Here is a 26,331-nt window from a genome sequence, read left to right as displayed (position 1 = left end):
ATGCTGGAAGATTGCCCTTTTATTAAATAGGATGCATTCATACTTTGATATCTTTGCATCCTACTGGTCAAAGAGAAGCCATTTATGAGGAGAGTCAGGAGAAAAAAGTACGAAGGCACTTAAGGTTACAATAAACTTGGTGGATTCTAAGACCAGAAAATAGGCCTCTAGGAGACTGTAGTGTGAGATGGGTTCTGAGAAGTAGGCTTGGCTGTATCACACAATGCTTTTTCTGCTGCTTTATTGCTCTATTAATATTTGAGGTGCCAGTATAACATTTATGTAAAGATACAATATACAGTTGGCAATTTGGAAAAGTATTGTTCCTTAAATTTATAAAATATTGCTAAGTAAATTCACCTTTAAAAATGATTTTTCTCTTTATTCAATAGATACTATGCTTGGCGGAGCAGATTAAATTCACTGAAGATGTAGAAAATGCTATCAAAGATCATAGTCTTCACCAGATTGAAACACAACTAGTGAATAAATTAGAGCACTATACTAATATTGATACAAGTTCTGAGGATCCAGGGAGCACTGGTATGGAAAAAATATGCCCTTTTCTGCCTGATTTTGGGTTCTTGGAACTTTTTTTTTGGTATTTTATCTTAATTCATCTGTTGTGTTTTTGACTATACATATATATGTATGTATGTGTGCATCCATCTATTTTGGTGGTTACTCTAGGAATTACTTTTAACCATCAAACATATTTTAAAAGACTCGAGGAGAATATTATATATACCTAGATGTTTACCATTTTTGTTGCCTTTCCTTTATTCCTGTTGCTCCAAGTTGCCTTCTGGTATCATTTTCTTTCTGTCTAAAAAACCTACATTAGTGTTTCTTTTAGAATAGGTTTGTTGGCTATGAATTCACATAGATTTCCTTAATCTGAGAATGTCTTTATTTCACCTTTATTTCTGAAGAATATTTTATTGGTTATAGTGGGTTGACAGTTCTTTTCTTTCAGCATTTTAAAATGTTGATTCACTTCCTTCTGACCTCCATGTTTTCTGATGAGGAATCCACAATCATTTAAATCATTGTTCTATAAGTAATGTATTGTTTTTTTCTGGCAACGTTTAAGACTTTATCTTTTTCTTTGGTTTTCAGTAGTTTGATTATGATGTGTCTGGCCATGGATTTATTTGCCTTTATCCTGTTTGGGGTTCTCTGAACTTGAATCTGTTGGTTTATGTTTTTCAACAAAATTTAGGAAGTTTTCAGCCATTATTACTTCAAATATTTCTTCTGCATTATACTTTTTTTTTATCCTTCTGAGTTTCTCATTAGACCTTTTGACATTGATCCATATGTCTCTGAGGCTCTGTTCATTTATTAAAAAATATTTTTTTCTGTCTCTTCAGTCTGGATAATTTCTATTGCTCTGTCTTCAAGATCACTGACTCTTTCCTCTATTATTTCCATTTCAATGTTGAGCCCATCGAGTGATTTTTCAAAAATTCTGTTTTTATGTTTTTTCAGTTCTAAAATTTCCATTTATTTCTTCATGTATTTTTGAGGAGACATTCTGTCTTTCCATTTGTTTCAAGAGTGTTGATCTTTATTTCTTGGAGCACTTTTATGATAGTGCTTTAAAGTCTTTTACAGATAATTCCAACATCTGTGTCATCTTGGCACTGGAACCTGCTGATTGTCTTTTCTTATGAGAGTTGAGATTTTTTTGTTTTTTTGCAAATTGAATAATTTTGAATTACATCTTGAACATTTTGAATATTATGTTAGGAGAGTCTGGGTCTTATTTAAAACCACAGAAGAATGATGATATTTTTGTTTTAGCAACTGATCCTGTTGGGTTCAGGCCACAAGTTTCAGCCAGCCTCCTGTGGGTTGTGGTTCCAGTGTCAGTTTCTGTTTTCAAACCTTTGTAGTGCTGTTTGTATCTGTCCCACATGTGTGCCACCTAGTGGCCGGTTCTCTAAATCTTTGATTTGCTGTTAGAATGAAACTTACTCATCACAACTTGTGTTTGAGCTCAGGAGTTCATAAACAAATTTATGGTGTCATTTTTCAATTTCTTCCTTCTCCATGATCTTCCCAGTAATTTCTGGTTCACTTGGGCTTCTCTTTTGGTCCTCTGGACAGAAAGGTGGGAGTCTCATGTAATTTATACTCTTGTACACTTTTTGTGACTGCACCCATGTCCTGGGCCAACTCATGGGAAAACAGAGAGACAAAAAGAGCAATTGGGGTTTATCCTACTCTTTTGGGATTGCAGCTCTTCTTATTTTAGAGGAAGGTTCTCTTCCCCCAGAGTTTTAGGCAATTCTGGGTCTCAGCTGCAGGTACTGTAGCTAACAGGAAACTTTTTTTCTGCTCTTCAAGCCTGAGCTAGAGTCCACTTCTTGGTGTTTTGTCTGTCTACACCAGTCTGGGTTTCTGGCTCCATTGGGTACAGGCCTGGGCATACCAAGAGGGAAAAAAAAAAAAAAAGATAAATTTACCACCGGTTTGGTGGCACTTCTAGTTGTGATCTTCTTCCCCAATTTGCCCACTTCCTTTTGCTTTTCAGAGTCCTAAATAGCAGTCCTCAGTGCATCTTGTTCAGGTTTTATACCTGTATGTAGAGGGAGAAATAAGGTACAGTGTGCTTGTTCCTTTCAGTAAGGAACTGGAACCCCTATGTCATTGAATTTTGATGCCTTAATTTTTATATACAAAATTTTTATTTCTTAATTATTGGTGGATTTGACATATTTTGGCTTTTTTGATTTATATTACTGTACCATTCAAACGTTTAATGAAATTAGTGTTTAAATTCATTCAGAAATCACTTGAATACATAATCACAGAGTACATTAGTCATAGGCTAACATTTTCTCCAATTTTTATTTGTGCACAGAATCGGGCATTCTGGAGCTTAAACTTAAAGCGCTAATTCTTGACATTATTCATAATATTGATGTGGTGAAGCAGTTAAACCAAGTTCAAGTTCATACAACTGAAGACTGGGCTTGGAAAAAACAAGTTAGATTCTATATGAAAAGTGATCACACCTGTTATGTTCAAATGGTGGATTCTGAACTTCAGTACACTTATGAGTATCAGGTATGACTTGTGACAGAAGTGTTTTATTTTTGCAGTTAGAAATTATTTACTTTAAAGGAAATTTGTTACTGGAAGAAAGAATTATTTTTATTTCATTAGTAACTTCAATAATTTTTTTATATTAACTTTTTTCTTTTTCATTAGAATTAAAAAGGTATTATGTAAGAAAAAATAAAACATTATATTTACAAAAAAGTTAAAATCTTGTCAGTGTTATATTGAATTCTATAAAATGTACCTTTATCTTAGAATGGCATTTATATAGAATTTGAAATATATCTTTAATCCAAGGAGAATTGAATGTATGTATCTTCAATGGAAACAATTTGATTTGTGCCTCCTGTTCATACAAGGCCAAAATTAGTGCAATTGTAAATATGCTAAAATATGTTCACTAAGTGTTTTCAGTTTGTAAGGTAAAAGAATGTTAAACAAATGTACTAGTTCATGTAACTTGTTCTCAAAAAATCCAGCTATATCCTCTCTGCCTTTTTCCGTCATAGTGAATCAATCATCATAATATTTGACAATTTTGCTAGTAAGCATATGTTAGGAGAGCTATTAGTTGGCTCTTTCAATAAAGAAATGTATTTTGAGACCCAAATCTGTCTACCTAAATTGAGAAAAACCCTGTAAACTGCAGCTGGAATTGGAATCTGCTTTCTTTATATTCTTAATAGAAATTTTGAGAATTATTTGATAAGTTAAAATTATTAGTTTCATAAGGAATTTTTCAAATTAATTACACTTTGAGGTCTTCAAAGTAGTTCTTATTTGTGGAAATCGTAAGGTTCAAGGAAAGAATTTACATGAATTTTAAAATACAAACTGGAATGATTATAGTAAATTTTTGGATTTGTTTTCCTTAGAAGTATATCTTTGTGCCATTATCAAAACTGACATTATTGTGGGGGAAAAAATTGAGAGACTATTTGAAAATGTTCCACTATATTAATTGTGGATAGAATGAAATATATGCTTGAGAAATAACTCGTTTAATTACAGTTTGTGCTTTAGAAAGTTTCTTTCACTAATAAAAATTTTGGATGATTTTCTGTGTTAAAGAGTTTAACCTGTCTGTTGCATTTTTAGCTTTTTAACTAGAATCTCACACTGTATAAATATTAGTAAATGTTGAGTAAAACATGAGTACTCTGACTTTATGTTTGCCTTGTACAGGGTAATGCTCCCAAGCTGGTTTATACTCCATTGACAGACAAGTGCTACCTAACTCTTACTCAAGCCATCAAGATGGGACTTGGAGGAAATCCTTATGGACCAGCTGGAACTGGAAAAACCGAATCAGTAAAGGCTTTAGGTGGACTTCTTGGAAGACAAGTTTTAGTTTTTAATTGTGATGAGGTAGGATAAATAATTATCAAAATATATAATAGTGTGTTAAACATATTTGGATTAGTTTTCATGTACTTATATATGAAATACTCTATTTTAAAATTACTCTACTTTTAAATCACTTGAAGATGGAATTTGTTTTAATTGAAAAGTAAAGTGGAGAGAGGTTGCACGCACATAGTGTAGTCCCAAAACTTTTCTAAGAAGAATTAATGCGAAGAACTAATTTTAAATACAGAGTAGAGGTTTATGTTTCATTGTAGAAAAATGCTTTTAGTAAGGAGAATTCAGAATAGAAAAGGAAAAATCTTAAATTCATTTTAAATTACCATTTTCAAAGCGTTTTGTCTAAGATTTATATTTTGACTTAATCTCTAAAACAAAATCTTACATTTGTTTAGTTCTGTGTACATTTCGTAATACTTTCATACACATTATTTAGTTTATTCCTTGAAACCACATTGGATTTTGAAAGAATAGCTACTTAATCCCTATTTTAAGAAGAGCAAAAGAGGCATAAATGGGTGAAATGATGAATTTATTAATAAATGACATCAAATGTCAAATTATTGTTAGATATTTTAATTATTTTTAAATGAATATAATTTTTGTCATTGTTTTTAAGGGCATCGATGTGAAGTCAATGGGGCGAATATTTGTTGGTTTGGTGAAGTGTGGAGCCTGGGGTTGTTTTGATGAATTCAACAGACTGGAAGAAGCTGTACTGTCAGCAGTATCTATGCAAATTCAGACAATTCAAGATGCCTTGAAGAATCATAGAACTGTATGTGAACTGCTTGGCAAAGAGGTATTGAATATGTTGGGAATTTAAAGAATTAAAATATTTCTAAGACTTGACATTACTCATTCTCAGGCATTATTCTTTCTTTATTTCTTCTGCACCTCTGTTTCTAATCTGTGACCAGTGTGTTAAGCCTTTTTATCTGTGAAATGTCTCTGAGGTTTCTTACCCTTTTTTTAGTCCCATTTTTACCATTCATTTTTAAACTTTCAATATTGAATAATTCAGTTATAATAGTATTTATATTATTATATATCACATATATTGTCATATTATCTGTGCTGGCACTGTACATAGTGCTTTAATATATTGTCTTAGTTAATATCACACCCTTGAGTTAGGTACTGTTATTTTTTTTGCACTTTATGGATGAAGAACCAGGACTTGATAAGTAATAGTATGTAGTAGAGCTAGAAATTGAAGCCAGGACTGTCTAATTCTGAAGCACATGTTTTAAATCATTATTTTATATGAGTGTTAAAACAATAAACACTTAGCTACTCTTCTGTTCCTCAGTCTCCCCATAGGAGATATATATATACATTTATGTCATTAGAATGTAAACTTATTTGTATAAAAAATGTAAACTTCTGTATATAATACACAATGCTGAGCACACTGAAAGTTCTAAGAACTTTGGAATTATCATGTTATTCGAAATAACATTTTTGTAATACAAATTTTTCTGGGTAGCCCAAGGAAGTAACACCAGTTTTACATAGTTAACATGTGATTTATGTGATGCTTTAACTCTTGACAAAAAAAGAGAAACTATTAAATAAGAATTACTTTTCACACATCAAAATTTATTTTTTTCCACATTCATTTTTTCCCCTTTGTTCTTCTCACAAAGAAAGAGTTGTCCTTTCTCCCAAACAGTACTAATCTTTCACCTATGCTTTGGAATCTACTTTCCAGGGGCCTTCTCTTAGTTATTCCCTTTTCTGTGGATTCCTTATTAGCTTTTAAACATAATCACATTGTTTTCATCTTAATAATAATTAAAACATAAACAAGACTCTTGATTCATTTTTCCTTCAACCCCTGCTCTTTCTCTTTTCTTTCCTTTATAGCCGGATTTCTTGGTTGTACCACTGTAGGTGTTTCTACCTAGTAATTACTCATTCATTGTTTACACATTCTAATTTTAACTTCTATTCTTAGTGCTTTGTTGAAAATGTTCCCTACTAGGTGCTCTCATGACATTCTACTCATCCCTGTTATACTTCTATCCCACTGTGATTGTCTCTTTGTAATATTAGATAGACTATGAGCTCCAGAAGGGCATTAACTATTATTGACTTTAGTTCAGAGTTGTCTCTGCATACTGAACAAAGTGCCTAGCACAAAGAGGGCTTTCAGTAAACACATGTTGAATTCATAAGTAGACTTTCAAATTATTTATCATCTCTTAAATTTTCAACCTAAAGAAATGGATTATAAAGAACTTCTGTGAAGCAGTATAGTTCCGAAGGAGTTTATTATCAGTTGAGTAAGGAGATGGTTAGCACATTGGAGGTTATTTTTTGGTAAGGTATTAGATTTATGTGTAGAATATGTCACAAAATTTCTCTTGGCAATGTATTTTATATTTATAGTTTTAAATCTTTGATGCCTATATTTTAAATTAATATTTCAGGTAGAAATAAATTCTAATTCTGGAATTTTCATCACTATGAATCCTGCTGGAAAAGGTTATGGAGGAAGACAAAAACTACCTGATAATCTTAAACAGCTTTTCAGGCCAGTAGCTATGTCTCGTCCAGACAATGAGCTTATTGCAGAAGTTATTCTCTATTCAGAAGGCTTTAAAGATGCTGAAGTATTGGGCAGAAAATTAGTATCTATTTTTAATCTATCTAGGTGAGTTTTCCTGTTTTAATTTTTTTTTTTTTTTTTTTGGTAGCGACCAGTATAGGGATTGAACGCTGGACCTTGGTGTTATCAGCACCATGCTCTAACCAACTGAGCTAACTGGCTAGCTTTCCTGTTTTAAATACATTTCTAATGATTGATTATGGTGATTAGTGACCGTGTTTGTGTTTTCCCAATTTATCTATTTAGTGAGTTTTCATATTGGTGATTTTATTGTACTTAAGGTGTTGATACGAAAGATTTTAGCTTGAACAATAAAAGCATCTGGCCCCAAAGTACTAGTTTTTATTAAGTATTATTAATATGATCAATTTAAAAATATGTATTTATTTTGGAGTACTCCAGTTAAATGATTCTTACTGAACTTATTTACCATATGACCACTCAAAAGCTACTGTTCTCTGGAGGAAATCTTTCACAATTTTTCTTATGTCTTATTCTAGTAATAGAGGATGACTTTTAGGTTTTTTGGGATAACCTAGAATTCTGGCTCATATCACTTAAGCAATAGAGGGAAATTAGGCACTGTCAGAGATTGAGAGCAAGATAGATTGATTAAAGACCTTAGGAATAAAGGTAACCGGTAATTGTCATTTACAATCTTCATTAACATAGTTAGCCAGTTCATAGAAAGTTTATCTTGATCCTTGAGAGCCATCTATCTTTCACATCATACTTGAATGATCATGTTGTGTGATTGTCTCCCTTATATGAGAGTACTTTTCAAAAAGTTTGTGAAAAAGTAGAATTAAAAGATAATTTGAATCTTTCCAGGAACTCTTTGAAGTACCCTTGTATAAATTAAATGGAATAGCATTATTCATTTCCATGTGTAGTTATATTTTGTATTTTTTTGGATGTGATGATAAAAAGAATTTCTCGTAGTTATTTGCTGCTTTAAGATTTCCATGTCTATTTCAGGGAACTTTTGACACCTCAGCAACATTATGATTGGGGTTTGCGAGCTTTGAAGACAGTTCTGAGAGGAAGCGGAAATCTCCTTAGACAGCTGAAGAAAAATGGCATTAAACAGAATGGTATGATTAATTATTCCAAATATAATAAATTATATTTTAAAATAAGTTTTAGTTTAGAATAGTTTTAGATTTACAGAAAAGTTGTAGATATAGTATAGAGAATTTCTATATACTCTTCCCCCAGCTTCTCCTATTGTTAACATCTTACATTACATTTGGTGCATTTGTCATAACTAGTGAACCAATTTTGATTGGTTGTTTTTTGACTAAAGTTCATACTGTATTCGAATTTTCTCTAGTTTTTAATGTGATGTCCTATAATAACTTTTAAATATGCATTAAATATTAAGTAGTTGTGATATGTAAAGGAGTAGTCTAGTCCACTTATTCCCGAACTTGAATGTCCCTTGAAATCATCTTTTGGCTATTAAAACACAGATTGTTGGACCCTACCCCCAGAGTTCCTGATTAAATAGATAGGGAGAGGAGCCTGAGAGTTTGTCTAGTCTTGAAACAAAAACAGAAACCTAAGAAACACATGGGGATTTTCTCTTACAAAAGATAGTATACCATGGGTAGACTGGGTTATGAATGTTTGGAAAGAAAATTGCAGAGGCGGAGTGCCTTTCTCATAACATCATATCAATGAGTACGTGCATACTAAACATATGACATCATTGGTGATGTTATCCCTCATCACTTGGCTATGGTAGTGTTTGCCAGGTTTCTGTACTGTAAAGTCATAATTTTTCCCTTTCCTTACCTTATCCCTTGGAAGCATGTTACTAAATCTAACACCCTCAAAGTGAGGAAGCAAGAATTATGCTCCATCCCTTAGATGGGGGAGGATCTGCATATATTATTTGAAATTCCTCTATAAAGAAGATTTGTCTCTTCTCTCTCATTTATATATTTATTAAATCATTTATTTAGATCAGTATGGACTCAATTATATTTATATTATACTTTGCTCATGTATTTTTCACTTATATAAAATGAATGATTCCCCCCCACCTGTGGATATAAGCTGAATATTCAGCTTCTTCAGGTTGCTATGAAAAACTGAGTCAAAACACTATGAAAATTAGATAAAGCATAAAAAGAAAGGACTACATGCAATTACCTATTGGCACTTTAAATGATCAAAGTATACATCTTAAAAAAGGGAGCTACTTTAGTTGTATTACTAGGTTGGCATAAGTCAGGGTAGATATAGTTATTTTGTGAAGTACTTAACTTACTATTTTTAAGTTTCTAGCTTTGGTAATTTTTAATATTTAAACCACAACTATAGTAAGTAAAAATGACTTATGAGTTCATTGCTTGAAATAAACTCTAGAGCACCAAGCCTCTTTATGTATATTTAAACATAGCAATTTTTAAGTCATTATAGAGGAAATACCAGGCTAAAAGTAGTTTCTTTGCCTTTGTGTATATATTTTCAGTCAGCAGCTGATATCCTTGAAAATGAGAGTCTGGCAGTGATATTAATATTTGAATTCCATTTAAGAATGGGTTTAGGAGACATTTTAGAATAAGGCTGATCAAAGACTGCTGTTCAATTTGTTAGTTTTTAGTTTCAGGACATAATCTTTCTGGGAGGCATTATTGGTATATTTGGAGAGATACCTGAATCTAGATTTATTTTACCTAGATTTGAATCCCAGCTGTGATACTTACTTCTGTGCCTTCTCAAGCAAGTCATTTAAACCCTTAAAGTTCTCATATGTAAAACTGGAATAATAATAGTAATACTTTTTTACCTACTTTATAGAGTTGTCACAGGATCACATCATATAATATAAAAGGCAAAGTACTATGCAAATATAAGTGATAATAATTTTTATTATTAATTAAAGTCTGAGTACCCTGGGATTCAAATCCTATAGAAAGGAGTTCATAACTCTACTTAGTGATACTTATTTTTCAGCAGTCAAAAGACAGTAAGGTAAGATTGCCAGTTCACATGATATAATATGTCTTTAAATGTTGCTAAATTCTAGGGCACCATTTAATGATTAATAATGCATATCAAGGTTATAGAACGCTTAAAAACTATTTTTATAGTCATTAAATTGATAACAAGTTATTTAAAAGTGAAACTTTTTCTCTAGCTAATGAAAGTCATATTGTGGTACAAGCATTGAGGCTTAATACAATGTCGAAGTTTACATTTGCTGATTGCACCCGGTTTGATGCACTGATTAAAGATGTCTTTCCTGGAATTGACTTTAAAGAAGTAGAATATGATGAACTAAGTGCTGCATTAAAGCAAGCCTTTGAAGAGGCCAATTATGAAATTATACCTAATCAGGTAACTGTCAAGGATATTTTATAATATTTTATAATACCATTTCCTGGTTAATTCCTTATTAACTATCCTTATCCCTCATTTTTCAGCTTATCTTTTGTCTTTCAACTTAAATCTCACTTTCTCAGGGAAGCCTTCTCTGATCTTCAAGTCATGATTAGGTCCTTTTGCTATATGCTTTTGTTACTCTTACCATATATACTTGTTTAATGTTTAATTGTGTATTTTATTAATATTGATTCTCTCCCACCAGATAGTGATCTGCATGAAAGGCAGCATCCACATATATTTTTGCTTTTATTCCTAGTGCCTGTCGTACCTGGCACATAATAGATCCGTCATATATATATATATATATATATATATGTTGTTTTTAAAAAAAAAATTTTTTTTGACTGGTCAATATGGGGCCATTATATATATGTTTAATAATTGATTATGTATGATTTAGTTTCACTTTGAAACTACTTGTTCTAAATGAATGCTTTTCCCTTAGATTTTTTTTTGAAGAGAGATAGAATGTAAATGAAATGAATAACTGAATAAAATAATGAATATATTATATTTAGATGTACTGATGAGTGACAGAAATAATGAACATATTGTCAAATACTTGGAAAGCGTCCTTGTTTCTTTTAGTAAATATGTTCAGATTTATTTAGGTATTGTTCTATTTAAGACTTTATCTTGCACTGAAGAAATCAAAGACTTAATTTACATGTTTGGAATAGAACAACCGTTACAAATGAAAGCAGAACTGAATGATTGTACATAATCAGTCATATATGAATGTATTTATTTTCTATTAGATCAAGAAGGCTTTAGAATTGTATGAACAGTTACGCCAGAGGATGGGAGTTGTTATTGTTGGTCCAAGTGGTGCTGGCAAATCAACCCTTTGGAGAATGTTAAAGGCGGCACTTTGTAAAATTGGCAAAGTGGTAAAACAATATACTATGAATCCTAAAGCTATGCCTAGACATCAATTATTAGGCCATATTGACATGGATACAAGAGAATGGTCTGATGGTGTTTTGACAAATAGTGCTCGCCAAGTGGTTCGGGAGCCTCAAGGTTGGTCTCTGTAATTCATTCCTTTACTTATTAATTCTTAGAGAACGATAGAACCTGTCTATAATGCTGTTCTTATTAATGCTTAAACATAACCATAAACTGCATTAAAATGATGTACATTAGATATTTTACTTTGGAGAGTCCTCAGATATTCTATCTCATTTTGAGTACACTCTATAACAACTTTTAATATAATAGAAACTCAGAGTAAGTTTGGTGAATTGTAATTCAAAACTAGGTTAATTTACTAAATAAGTATAAAATCTTTGATTCCAGAATTGTTATTATAATGCCTCACTAATAAGCAAGATGACAGATTTTTGTTTGGGGTTAAAATTGGTGTATGTGTGCACTCATCAGTATGAAAACAGTGTTTTGAATAATTTTGGAAATGTAAGTGGTAAAACAATAGACTTTCTGGTCTGAATTTATTGACTTGGTTTCTAAGAGAATTTTTAGTCAGAATCAGAGGAGATAGGCTACATTTTGCCAGGTCGTAATTTAATTAATAGTTTCTCTAACACAGTGAGTGAAAGGTTTAGAATTCTAAGATATTAGAAAGGATTTTCAATGTAGTCTCCTCATTTTCTCTATGATCACACATTAAATAAAGACCAGATATTACCTTCACTTATTTCTCATACTTTTATTGGTGACATTTGCCTCTTTGAATTGTTGCAATGGTTTAAGTATAACATGAAAGACTCCCATCTTGGGAAGGATGAAAAAAAAAGGTTTGTTCATGGTAAGACTGTATATGGAACTTGGTCACTGCTTTTCCTCTTTGAGGTCACCTTTTTATATATCAAAAAACTTTGACAGTGGCGATTTTTTTTTATCTTTTACGTAGGTTACTAAAAATTGGGTTTCCTATATTTTCTGAAAGACATATTACATAGGAAGTATTTGTACATTTTTATGATATGGTAGAAGACAGAAGTCTGAAGAATATCTTATAGTTATCTCACGGAAGTAGAATTACTTAACTCACACACATTTTTTTAGTAAGATTACCAATTTTGTATGTTTATAGGTAAGCATTATCACATGGCATATAACTGAGTCTTTGGCCAGCTGATTCAAAATTGCCCATGTGTTCTCTAGCACATTTGTGATTTGCGCAATCACACGAACGTTTTCACCTTGTTTGACTTTTTGTTTTTTATATTCAACTTCAGTAATGTAAAGTAATGCTTATAGAAATTACTTCTAAATAAGAAGAGATAATTGGTTTATTCCTTATTATTAGGCATATATATTTCTGTTTTATACTCATTACTTTGGTTTTAAAATAGATGTCAGCTCATGGATAATCTGTGATGGTGATATTGACCCTGAATGGATAGAATCTCTGAATTCAGTTCTGGATGATAATCGACTACTCACCATGCCAAGTGGAGAAAGGATTCAGTTTGGTCCAAATGTTAACTTTGTATTTGAAACTCATGATTTAAGTTGTGCTTCACCAGCCACAATATCTAGAATGGGAATGATCTTTCTTAGGTAAGCCACAGAGCATTTCCATACATTATATTAGAATATTTAATTATTATTTTGGTTTTATAGCTAAGTAAAATAAATGTACTGTGAATAATATATAAATATTTATTTTTCCCATTTATGATTAATTTCCTTTTTCTGGTTAGGTTTTAATTCATTCAGAGAGTTCCTGTTTTATTGCATTTTAATTATTTCAGCAGCTTAGTTGTATTACAATTACTAAATAATTAATATTTTTGTTTAAGTGAAATAGCAAGTATTTAATTTGTTCTCTTCTTTTTCCATTACTTTTATTTAAATATTATAGTTGAGTTCAGATAGGTAGTCACTGTAGGCATTGAGGAGATGCACTGATAAAGTTTTTATTCTGAAGGAGCTTAGAGTCTTTGATTTGCCTGCTTTGAGCCAACTAATGTAATTTAAATATTAATCTTTGATCTTTCAGTTTTTCTTCTTTATATTAGATTGGATAGAAATTTTGAGAGGAGAAATTCAAGGACTCACTATTTACTAGTGTTGCTATGAAACAGTGGTAGAAGATAGGAAAAATGACAGTATCATGAGCCCTTGTCAATTCTAAAATTATTAACTAGAGTTGTTTTTGCTGTAATTTAAAAAAAAATAATTTTTTATTGGCATAATACTTAAACGTATTTCTATAATTTTTTATAGTTATGTCAGATATAATTTTGAATAAGACGTGAATGTTATATGTAATTTAAGTCATTGGATTTTACTCCTAATTAAGTGCTTTGCTAAAAGAATTTTACTTTAGGAAGATCTTCAAGTTTTAATAGTGTTATGGGAATTTAGGTATTGGACTTTTATGGGATAGATAAAAAATAGAATATTTTTAAAGATCTGCATTACAGTTTAGACAAGAGCATCTTAAAATCTATTGTGCATTTGAATCACCCAGGGATGCTGTTAAAATTAAGATTTTGATTCATAGGTCTGGTGTGGGATGTGGGATTTTGCATTTCTAAGTAACATACCACTCAGAGTAGAAAGGGTTTAGACTACGTTAGACTAACCTGTAGATATGTAATTCTTCTTTAGTTTATAATAAAGTATATGAAATATATTTGCTTTATTTTACAGAAAATGACTATATATATGTGTGTGTATATATATATATACCTATCTGTATGTATATATGCAGAAGTAACTATATTACATACACATACACATACATACAGAAGTAACTAAAGCCAGTTCTTGTATGCTAGCAGATAAAATATATGGGTGGAATAATGTTTATTGGAACATAAATTTATTTGAAAGTAAATTGACAATTTTTTCATAAATAATTTCTTATATGTTTGTATTAATCTGTTTCAGTGATGAAGAAACAGATCTTAATTCTCTGATAAAATCCTGGTTAAGGAATCAACCTGTTAAATATAGGAATAATCTTGGAAATTGGATTGGAGATTATTTTGAAAAAGCTTTACAATGGGTTCTAAAGCAGGTAAGTTAACCATAGTATTTTGTAATTAGTTATTGAAGCAAGAAATATGATGATTAAGAGTGATGCTTACATTTAGCAGCCTTGTGGTAGAACCTGACAGAAAAGGGGGTGAAGTGAGAGGTAGATGTCGTCATTGCTGTCACTCTATACCTCTTAGCATAACTTTTTATTATGTTAGTCTTAAAACATCTTACTTCTCCCATCCATAATACCTCACACTGCTTACCTAAAAATCTTGACTATTAAAATGTCTTTCTAATATTTACTACAAAATCATCTTGCTAGCACATTCTACTGATATGTCAATAAATGCCTACACATATATCATGTTGAAAACAATGTCAAGCTCATACTAAAGTAGAAAAAGGATAGTGAGTTACCTGCAATAATGATGAAAATATTTGTTTGTTTAACAAAAATGTATTGAATAATATATACCAAGTATATACTAGAAAGACATTGAGAGGTGTAGATGAACAGGATAATCCCTTTCCTTAAGAAGCATTTATCTAGTGGAGGAAAATAACATGTAAACAGATAATCCCAATACAACTGGATGAAAAGACTATCGCTGTCTTTTAGAAGAGGTTTAAAAAGGAGATCACACTTGATTTTGAATTTGAAGCATGAATAGAAATTTAGCATGCAAAGAAGACCATGGAGGGTGTTCAGATATTCTACACCAATTGTGGTTACTAGAGGCTGGGAGGGATTGGGAGGAGTAGGGAGAGGTCGGTTAACAGATTAAAAAAATTACAGCTAGGTAGGAAAAATAAATCCTAGTGCTCTACAGTAGTGCTAGCATCTATAATTAACAATAATCTGTTGTACATTCTCAAATGGCTAGAAGAAAATAGCTGAAATGTTCTCATCACAAAGAAATGATATATTTTTGCGATGAACAATATGCTAATTACCCTGGTTTGATCATTATACATTGTGTAACATGTATTGAAATATAACTTTGTACCTGTCCCATAGATACGTACAATCAGTATGTGTCAATCAAAAAAAAAAAATGCTCTGATGCACGTATCTTTGAACACACTTCTTTTTGTGTGTTTTCCACTTTTTTCCTTAGGATAAGGAAAAATTTCTTCAGTGGGAATTTAAAGAGTATGGGAAAAACTTTAAAGTTTTTAAAACATATTGAAAAATTGTTCTCCAGGAAGTTTCTTCAAGCTTACCATTAATATTTTATATTTTATACCTGATAGGTGATTCAGACTACATTGCTTTAGTGTGCATATCTTTAATTATCGTGAGATTGAACAGTATCAATGATTATTATAATTTTTCTTTTGTGAATTATCTATTTATATTTTTATCTGTATTTCTATTCAAGAGCTCTTTATATACTAAACTGTTAATCCTGTTTTTTTTCTCACTTCCTCCTAGTTTGTCATTTTTCTTTAAATTTTTCTCTTTTTTTGATGTATAAAAGATTTAAGTTTCTAGGTGGCATAATTTATCAGCACAAAATATATCAGCCTTTTTCTTTATGGCAGCTTTGTATTTAGAAATAAAAGGTCAAAGTATTGTTAAAAAAAGATATTCCACGTGATTTTTTAAAACTTTTCTTGGTTTTCTTTTATGTCATTACTTTTATGAAGACAAAAACATATACAAAATAGAGGGAATAAGTAGCAATGAATTTTTTTGAAAGTATCTGACTGTTCATTTGAACTTGATTTAGAGGTCAGTACTTTGGGATTGAACAAGACATAGAGAAATGGAGAGCTTGCTTTGGTTTTCTCAACCTTTTATTTTATTTTTTTCTGACTTTGTAAGAATGAAAATGGAGGGATAGGGATTTGTAAGGAAATGATGCAAATGAGGTAGGTTTTCCTGGAGGCCTCAGGAAAGGAACCACTCCCACTGGCCATCTGTCTGACTGAGCTGTCTCCTCCTTTGTGCCTCTATAGCAACTTACATCTACCAACTATATTATAATTGTTTACATTCAACTTTAAGCACCTTGAGCGCAAGGACCAACCTTATCATACTCCTTATTGTTCTCTCAGAACCAAGTATGGTATTCACAGAGTACTGAATGAATGATAGTAATGTGCTTAATTAAATCCCTGATGCCTACATTATAGTACCTTTTCAGTAAATGTTATTTCATTACTATAAAACATATGGGTCTCCAGTGAAGATACCTTAAAGTCATCTACTTGCATGCTGTTTATATCTGTGTGATTGTTAGAATGAAGAATTTAACACTAGGTGGAATAGTTTTGGGTATGTATGTAAAGGGGTTTGTACTGTAGGAACTATGACGGGATAAGATTATTAAACTGTAGTATGGATACCAAAGATTGAGTTAAAAAATAAACTGATTTGAGAACAGTTCTCTGTTTTTATTAGAACTTTTTTTTCAATGGTTTTGAGTGTTCCTTCCTCTTATCCTGCATTTTGAACACCATGCTCGGATTTTGAGATATACCATAATTGTTGTTATAGTCAAATGTTGACATTTTACATTTAACTAGAACTTTGCTTTCTTGTATTAATTCAGCAGATAAGATAATCTAGAAGAAAATATGTGGGTTTCCATTATGTTGCCTTTAAAATCTAGAACTCCTAGCTTGACCTAACCAGCTGGATTTCTGTCTTCTACCTTCTTCCTGCTTTCCCCCCATTTCTTCTTTCTTCCAAAAATGTTTGTTATATAAGCGGAGTGATCTTTTAAAAATGTAAATTGAGTAATTTTACTTTCTTATGAAAAACACTTTAAAGCCAGTGAAAATATAATTTGTATTCCTTACCATAGCCTATAAATTCTGCACTCTGGCTCTTGCGTACCTCTCTGACTTAAACCACTGTTTTCATGCTTACTCAGGCATAGCTTCTAATTACTTAACTGCACTAAGTTTCCCTCTACATGTGCTGTATTCTCTGTGTGGTTAGATAGATCTCATTCTTCAGATGTTAGCTTAAATGTCACCTTTTTCAAAGGGGCCTTGAACTTTCAATCAAAGTTACCCTTTCTTAAGATACCCTGTTCTACTACTCCATAGTCCTTAACGTAACTTGTTAACCATTTCCTCTTCTACACTTCAGTTGCATGAAGATGGAACTTATTTATAATTAACCTTATTTTTTTTATACCTAGTGCCACATATAGATCCAACTGCATGATTGGTTTTCAGTAAATATTTATGGAAAGAATGAGAACGCTTTTTCCTCTGAACTCTGCAGCATTTACCAGAGGCCCCAGAGGACTATAGATCAAAACCATCTATACCACCTAAGTCAAAAAGTTTTATTTTAAAATTCTGTTTACAGAGAAAGCTCCAAATGGTTTTTCATTTAAGCCTGCTTTTCCTAGCCTTTCTTTTCCAGTACTATCAATCTAGCTCTTGCCTCTAGTTTGCTTTTAATCAGCTAGAAGAAAGGAACATCTATTCTTTTTGGACCAGTGCTCCCTCAGTGACTTACCTTTTCTTTTGTATTCTTCAGGTTTAGGGAGTAAAGAAATAATATATCTATTTGAGGACTCTAGTACTTATAGCTAGGGATATGTAATTTTTTAATGATGACTTTTTATTTTCAAAGTATATGTATAAATTTAATGAAATCCAAACGTTCTATAGCTTGAATAGAGGGATGAATTTAAAGGTGGTTCTTGAAAAGATATGTGAACATCAATTTGTATGGTTTTAAGTTTACTAGTTAACATTTATCTTTTGTCTGTCTGTACCATGGATTTTAATCAACAGAATGACTATGTGGTAGAAACAAGTTTGGTTGGGACTGTGATGAATGGTCTGTCACATCTTCATGGATGCAAAGATCATGATCAATTTATTATTAATCTCATAAGGGGACTTGGTGGAAATCTGAACATGAAATCACGTCTGGAATTCACCAAAGAGGTAATGCATATTTAATGTTGCCTCTGTCACTAGATGCTTCTCATTGTTACCACTTAATGCCATACTGTATGCTACTTTTGTGAGACACTGTCTTGCCAAAGTTCAGAGTAAGAGTGTTGAAGAGTAACATTGGAGCTACTCTTTATAGCTTCACAGATAATAGTTTTCAGTATTAGAAAGAAGAATAATAGGTTGAGAGTAGTGGTGGTAACACTGGAATGGGCAGTACCAGAATATGGTGGAAATGAAGGGCATTAGAATTCCTACATTCAGCAATTTTTGATTTTATGTTCATAAGAACTGCATTAAAAATAGAATAAATATCTACCAAGTTGGTATTTTCTATATATGCTTTTATTTACTTGCTTAAATGATTATTTAGAGAAAAATATTTAAGATAAAATGTTATTTTAATGATAAAGTAGTTTACCTTAAGTATAAAGTAGGTTTAGTTAGTATCTGTGAATTTTTTTTTTTTTTGAACTAAGATGATTCACTTTTGGGACATTTACTTTGAAGACTTAAATCTCACTCACTTTGCAAGTCTGAGTACAGTGTTTACGCTAATTGATCACAATCAGTCATTTCTTCTCCATTCCCACTGCTTCACTTGGCTGGCCTTTAAAAAAAATTCACATACTCTGTTGGGAATATGTGAAAACTCATCACAATTTTTTCCTCTTAAGGTTTTTAACTGGGCACGACAGTCTCCTCCAGACCCCCATAAGCCAATGGACACCTACTATGACTCGAGTACAGGACGATTAGCATCTTATGTGCTGAAGAAGCCAGAAAACTTGACTGCTGAGGATTTCAATAATGGCCAAACTCTTCCAGTAATTCAGACTCCTGATATGCAACGGGGTCTAGATTATTTCAAACCTTGGTTAAGTTCTGATACTAAACAGCCGTTTATTCTCATAGGACCAGAAGGATGTGGCAAAGGGTAAGAAAAATGTTGACAGAGGTGCATGTTGTGGATTTATGTCCCCTCTCCCCCAATGATGTAACAGCTATTGTTACATTTCTTTTGGTTAAAGTAGCATTTACACTTTCCTGGAGGATTCTTTTCATTGTCACCATGTGTAGAAATAATGATTGTGGGTAGGAATGTGTCCTTTTCTCCACCAGGTTGTGTTATTTCTGATGGAAAGAGAAACCTGAGAAGATACTCTTGAAATCTGTGTATATAATCACAACAAAAAATGAATACCTTAGATATACTCACAAATTACCATTTGCTTTAGTTACAAAAGTTGATTCTTGAAGTTAGCTTTCTATTTAAAAATAACTTTTAATTCATTGGAATTCAGCCCAGTTTTGTTTCTACAGGGTATAGATTCTGGAAATAAAGGTGCCATGGACTGTTAGTTTCACATTTCTAGTGGGAGAGTAGTAATTTAAAAAATTCTATAAAATCATAGTAATTTTTTTTTTAACTAGGAGAACTTAAGAAAATCTTTCCTCTGTGAGGAAACAGGATTGATATATTCTATATTTACTTTATCAAATTAAATTACTTCTGAGGAATTTGGGTTTTTTTGGCTGAAAAGAGTCCCAAGAATGCCTTAAAATGTGAATTTATTTTTTTCCAGCCTGAAAGTTAGAAAGTTACTTTGATAGTTGTGGAAACTATGTCCATGTTTACCACTTTCCCCTTAAATATCACCATACATAATTTAGAAATTGAAATACTTATATGGTAGAAATTTTATATTAAATATAAAAAGTATTTTGTTGATTGCATTTCAAGGTCAAATGTTATATGTCTTTCATAGGATGCTGCTCAGGTATTCCTTTTCCCAACTCCGATCCACTCAAATTGCTACAGTTCATTGTAGTGCACAAACTACTTCTCGACATCTCCTGCAGAAATTGAGCCAGACTTGCATGGTAATCAGTACTAATACTGGTCGAGTTTATAGACCAAAAGACTGTGAACGACTTGTTTTGTACTTAAAAGATATCAACCTACCCAAGCTGGATAAATGGGGGACCAGTACTTTGGTAGCCTTCCTACAACAGGTAAGTCTTATCACTTGAAGTATTTTGATATAACTGGGAACAGTTTAATTTCATTAACTTTTCTTATAGATAGAAAATCTGCTTTCTTCCTTTTCGGCCAGTTTTATCTAACATGTATCATGAAAATTAAACTCCTGAAACATTTCAGTCTTGTTCCACGTCTACTTTCTTTGATCTGCTTCCCTTTAGAAGTTAATATTACATCAAGATGGTATATGACAGGGAGAGTAAAAGCAACCTTTTACTCTGCACGTCATTTATTCCTAAAACCAGGAGGAAAGCAAAGCTGGGGATGGTGCTGGAGTTGGGGAAGTTTTTGCTTCATTTTTTTAGGTATGCATTCTTCTGATAGCCGTTATACTTAGTCATGCGTCTTTCTGGCTGCTTTAGCCCATTAGTCTCCCTCTTTGCCTGTGTAAGAATTCAAGATTACACATTCTCAGTTGGTGTGGAAGATTTTTTTCCTTCCTGTTATTTACATCACATTAGAAACTCTAAATTCTTAGAGCTTATTATGCTTATTTATGTAGGCTCAAATTTAGCTTTACTGTGTAACTGCAGAATATGCTGAAATATTAATAGAAAAAAACAAAATATTTTCTTTATATTTTTTCTGATTCTTTACTTTTTTTGGATAATTGCTGGTAGATTTATAATTCTAATGTTTATTAGACACAAAAGCATTTTAATAATGAGGATAATTCAGCTAACATTAATTGAACACAGAGATTTGAACAATATTATTTTTCAATGATATGAGAATTTAAAATGTATTTCAGTCTTAAACTTTTGTGTTAGGTGGGGGATGATGATTACATTTGGAAATAATTGAAATTTAGACAAAAATATCTTTTGGAAGATTAGGTTGGAAAACCGTAAGCATCAAACATTTAAAATATATTTATTTTCAAATAGGTATTGACATATCAAGGATTTTATGATGAAAATTTGGAATGGGTTGGTCTAGAAAATATTCAAATTGTGGCTTCTATGTCAGCTGGAGGAAGACTGGGAAGACATAAGCTTACTACCAGATTTACTTCTATTGTTCGTCTTTGTGCTGTAGAGTATGTATATTAGTGTTTTAAGTTTTTTTTTTTTTTTATTGGGGAGACATCGTATATTATTACATTTTATTAAAGGTATTCATTACTGATACTACTTCAAAAGGTAGAATATAAAATCACCAAACTTAAACTCTGATACTTTTTACCCACCCTTCCTAAAATATAAGCAATAATTTAGGATGATAAAGGCTTTAATCAAAGCATCTTATTTGTTAGAAGTATATAAGGAAATAAAACAACTGATTCATATAGGCTCTGTTCCAAAATGTTAATATCAGGAATCTGAATGGTGGGTTTTAGAAAGAAATGTTTTATGTGTTTCATAAAACAAAAATACTTTCAGATTTCATGAAGATTACTGAAAGGAGAATTTAAGTCTGATCAAAGGAGAATTAGGTCATTTTAATGACTGATGGCATCAATCCTAATAGATCAATTTATCTCCATGGTTCATTATTGTTACAACTCCTGAAGTTTTTGTATGGCACTGTCTCCTCTGTTGTATTTTTGCCTTGCAAAACCTTTATTTTAAATACTTTAATGCTAATGGCTAATTATACCCCATCTATAAATATTCCTCTTTCAGAAATGTTCCTGCCACCAATTAAGCTGTGTTGAAACAAATTTTGGTTTTGGGGGAACAGGTTGATTTTACTTGTTGTATTCTACTTTTATACTTCTGAGGTGGATTATTGCCCTGTGTACAGGCTGTACTTAACCCAAAATGCTTTTCTTAAGTAAAATTTGTGTTTTGGCCCTCTCTAATGATTAGTGGTTTTAAAACAGTTATATTTTAAAATTATTTCTTTGTAATTCTCTACCAGAACTCCTGGTATTTGACAATAGGATATTTAAGAATCCAGTCTGGTTGAATTGAGAATAGTGACCTTGAGCCCGGAGATATCTAGGTCTCAGAGCAGCACAGTCTGAAAACCACTACTGTAACATAACATTAAAATAATAATTTAGAATATTGATTTATTTCAGCTTTCTTTTTTCTTATATGCCCTTTTTTAGTTACCCTGAAAGAGAACAATTACAAACAATTTATGGAGCATATTTAGAACCAGTTCTACATAAAAATCTAAAGAATCATTCTATTTGGGGTTCTTCATCAAAAATTTATCTCTTAGCAGGATCGATGGTACAAGTGTATGAACAGGTATATATATGCATTTGTATTGTAGTTTACATGTCTATTGATATCATTCTCAAAGGACTACCTCTAATCCTGACGTCTGTGTTGATGCCCAGGCTCTACTTTCCTGTTGTTTATTTGAGTTTTCTACTACAGAGTAAGCTCTGTGAGGGCAGGTGCTATGTGTGCCTTATTCACTGTTTTATCCCATTGCACAGTTTCTAATAGGCACTAAATAAGTATTTGTTGAATGAATAAATGAGTGGTAGGTGGTTATTCTGCTGTCAGCTCGAAGTTAGCATATTTAGAATGGTGTTCATCTTCTTTTCAAAACCAGATCTTTCTCTTGATTTCTGTCAGTTCTGTCTTCCAGGATTCAAACCTGAGAGTAGTCTTCAGTGTTTATTTCTGTCCTTTTGCCTGTGGAGAAATGTCTGAAGTATCCTTCCTTGATAAAATTGGGAAGATACTTGAAAATAGGCATTGAGGATGCAGAAGACAATTACTGAGTACCTTTTCTTGCCAATGGTAGTCTCAGGGATGCAAAGATGACTAAGTTTCTCTTCTCTGGACGTTCATAGTCTACTGAGGGACTGAGTCATATAAATAAGTTATTAATATAGTATGATAGATGTTACAATAACAATATGTCCAAGTTACAAAGGTAGCATAGAGAAGGGAGTGAACAACTTTGTTGTGTATGATAGTTGTTAAGGAGGAGGTGAAACTTAATGAGTTTTGAAAAATAATTAGAAATTTGAAAAGTGGCTGGAGATGAAAGAAGGTCTTCCTAGGTAAAGGGATAGCATGTGCATCTTATGGAAGTGTTTGTGGACGATGGTTTTTATAGTGTTGAAGTACAAGTGGGGAAAAAGATAAATGTGAAAGCAAAAAGTTTCTTTAAAAAAAAAAATAATTCAGATGTTAAGTGATCAAGTTCAGAATAAGAGTAATGGCTCTGTCCAGAGAGAGAAAGGGACAGGCTTTTTACTGCTTGTGTATTGAAGAGAGGTACTTTGATTTGTTCAATGACTTCTTGAACATAAGATATCTCTGTGCTTCCCACCATTAGAAAATGGGTCTTACCTAGACCCTTGAGTTCCTTGGAATTGCAAACCATCATTTTAGGGAGGTTAGGTTAGCTTTTCTTGAATTCCTTTCTTTAGCAGAGCTAATATATATATATATATATATATATATATATATATATATATATATATATATATATATATATATATATATATAAAATTTATTTATTTATTTTTTTCTCTTTACCATGGACAACCCTTGGAAGTCTGTTGAGGCTTATGAAACCCTCATTGAATAGTGTGTTTAAATGCATAAAGTATAATATATGTAGGATAACCAAGAAAACCAATTACTATACTGAAATACACTTCCACTCATAGGTAGAAATTGGCATTCCTGTGAGTCTAAGATGACTGAAAAATTTATAGCATGATTATATATTTAAGGAATTACAAAGATCATTTACTATATTTTCTTTTTCAGGTGCGGGCTAAATTTACTGTTGATGATTACAGTCACTATTTTTTTACTCCTTGCATTCTTACTCAGTGGGTTCTTGGCTTATTCAGATATGATTTAGAAGGAGGTAAGTTTTGCTGTTATGTTTGTGTACATTTATGCTGTTTTTGCATTTGTAATAGATACATTAAATGAGTATTTTAACAGTGATCTAAAGTTGTAGTTAAAATTATAATATTCATGTTACACTTAAATATTATGATTAAATTTGAATATTACTATTAAAATAATAATATTATATTCCTTTATAGCATTTTATTATTGTCACTAATAAAACTTGATTTTGGGAAAAATAAAATCATTATTCTTCGTAGCCAAAGCATGTTTAATATGCTTTTTGGAATTGATATTGTTATTGAATAACTAGAGATAGTGTTTAATATATCCTTTAAGTAATCACAAAAACATACCAGATCATCAACAAAGTGAATTTTAACTTTTTTTTCTTTTCTTCTATTTATCTGATGCCAAAATTATGGTATGTAGATTCCCACTCCCTATTTCTTTCTAATATTATGTTAAACAGACCATTTTAAAATCATTTGCGTTTTATTACAATTAAAATTTTTTTTGCTTTTTTTAGGATCCACAAACCATCCACTAGATTATATGTTAGAAATTGTAGCTTATGAAGCACGGCGCTTATTTCGTGACAAAATTGCTGGTGCAAAGGAACTTCATTTATTTGACAACATTTTAACAGCAGTGTTTCAAGGAGATTGGGGCTCAGATATATTAGACAATATGGCAGGTAATAATAGAGTTTATGTAAATATATAATTGTTATGAGAACTTTAAAGTTATTTTTCTTACCTGTAGCATGACTTCCTATGTCTAAATAAATAAAAACTTTGGATATTTTTAATGCTATTTTTTCCATAAGGGGCTGCTCAGGCTTTTTTGCTAGATATTGATAATTATGTTCCAAACAAAATATAATGACAATAATTGTTTTCTTGGCAAAAAGGGGTTGAGGCCATACTGTTTTATATTTGCAATGCAGTTATTTTTCCTAAGGAGTTTCACTAATAAAGGTTTTTTTTTTTTTTTAACAGCTATATATATATATATATATATATGTAACATATATATGTAACATATATATATGAAACGTATATATATGTAACATATATATATGAAACATATATATGAAACATATATATATGAAACATATATATATGAAACATATATGAAACATATATGAAACATATATATATGAAACATATATATATGAAACATATATATATATGAAACTTAAAGATCATTGAGAACATCCATCTTTGATTATAAAGACCTTTTTTCTTAAGAGTAGTGGCCATTCTTATTCCTGTCACTACCTATAATGTCATTAACGCAGAACTTCTCACATATTCTTACCAGCTTCATCCATTGTTATGGAAAACAAAGCGTAACACCATTCAGTCAAAGCAGCTGTGTTACATTTGCAACTATTACTGCTTAGTAATCAATTTGCACTTTGAAAACTGCTGTGGGTGTAATGCATGTCTTACGAAAATCATCATGGTGAGAGGGCCTTTGATAGAAGTTTTCTAATAAAACTTCTTCCCAGCTACAAAAGTGTTTATTCTTTCAGAGTATAAAGGGAGGCTTCAAAAATATTTCATATGTAATACATTCTACATATTGTATATTTCTAGATTTGATATTGGTCTCAGGGCCGTAATTACATAAACCAAAGGGAATCTTGAAGGTGGGGTAGGAAGGATGTTGAGATTGACAGAAGGAATTTTCTATGTGCTGCTTGATTTTTGGAATAAGGAAATGAATTCAGGAGTACCTGAGGCAGGATGAAATGCTGATAATAGTTCAGAGCTGGCTTAATTTTGAGTGAGGGTTTATGTTATTGTGGTCTGTAGCTTTCATGGCCTAGTGAAGAAAGACTTTGGTTCAAATGATGCCATCTTTCTCAGTCTGAAAATTGTCAGTAGTGTCTCTTCTTGCCGAGAGTAACATATCCTTTGGATAGCAGATAGTATCTGCACCTTATTGGGTGTCTGAGTTTTCTACAGTTTGGTGGTATCTTTCAGAGCCCCCTAGGTAAGGTTCATTAAATAATATATGCCTTTTTTTTTTTTGGTATTTTATTCTTTAATGGAGGTTTGTAGTTTTTAAAAATACAGGTTTGCCTATATGTTAGATCTAGGCACCTAGCATTTTCACGTGATGAAATATTAGTTTATTGAGAAAAATTTAATCTTGGAGACATAAAAATA

The 26,331-nt window shown here is 31.6% G+C and overlaps 1 protein-coding gene across 2 annotated transcripts in view; it reads left to right on the top strand.

Annotated features, from left to right (window-relative positions):
• DYNC2H1 (dynein cytoplasmic 2 heavy chain 1) overlaps positions 1-26,331 on the top strand; it is a 321,263-nt gene that overhangs the window by 43,163 nt on the left and 251,769 nt on the right. For both annotated transcript variants that reach the window (XM_063092854.1, XM_063092855.1), the window contains exons 31-47: positions 393-543; positions 2,870-3,075; positions 4,255-4,437; positions 5,054-5,236; positions 6,870-7,093; positions 8,027-8,142; positions 10,197-10,396; positions 11,203-11,467; positions 12,763-12,970; positions 14,309-14,438; positions 18,164-18,319; positions 19,006-19,265; positions 20,098-20,344; positions 21,260-21,411; positions 22,429-22,573; positions 24,062-24,164; positions 24,681-24,848. In XM_063092854.1, coding sequence (XP_062948924.1) covers positions 393-543; positions 2,870-3,075; positions 4,255-4,437; positions 5,054-5,236; positions 6,870-7,093; positions 8,027-8,142; positions 10,197-10,396; positions 11,203-11,467; positions 12,763-12,970; positions 14,309-14,438; positions 18,164-18,319; positions 19,006-19,265; positions 20,098-20,344; positions 21,260-21,411; positions 22,429-22,573; positions 24,062-24,164; positions 24,681-24,848 — 3,097 coding nt within the window. The remainder of the gene's footprint in view (positions 1-392; positions 544-2,869; positions 3,076-4,254; positions 4,438-5,053; positions 5,237-6,869; positions 7,094-8,026; positions 8,143-10,196; positions 10,397-11,202; positions 11,468-12,762; positions 12,971-14,308; positions 14,439-18,163; positions 18,320-19,005; positions 19,266-20,097; positions 20,345-21,259; positions 21,412-22,428; positions 22,574-24,061; positions 24,165-24,680; positions 24,849-26,331) is intronic.

This window comes from Cynocephalus volans, chromosome 4 (assembly GCF_027409185.1).
Source record: "Cynocephalus volans isolate mCynVol1 chromosome 4, mCynVol1.pri, whole genome shotgun sequence".
Classification (NCBI taxonomy): domain Eukaryota; kingdom Metazoa; phylum Chordata; class Mammalia; order Dermoptera; family Cynocephalidae; genus Cynocephalus; species Cynocephalus volans.
Note: the sequence above shows the minus strand (reverse complement) of the source record. Positions and strands in the feature narration are given on the sequence as shown.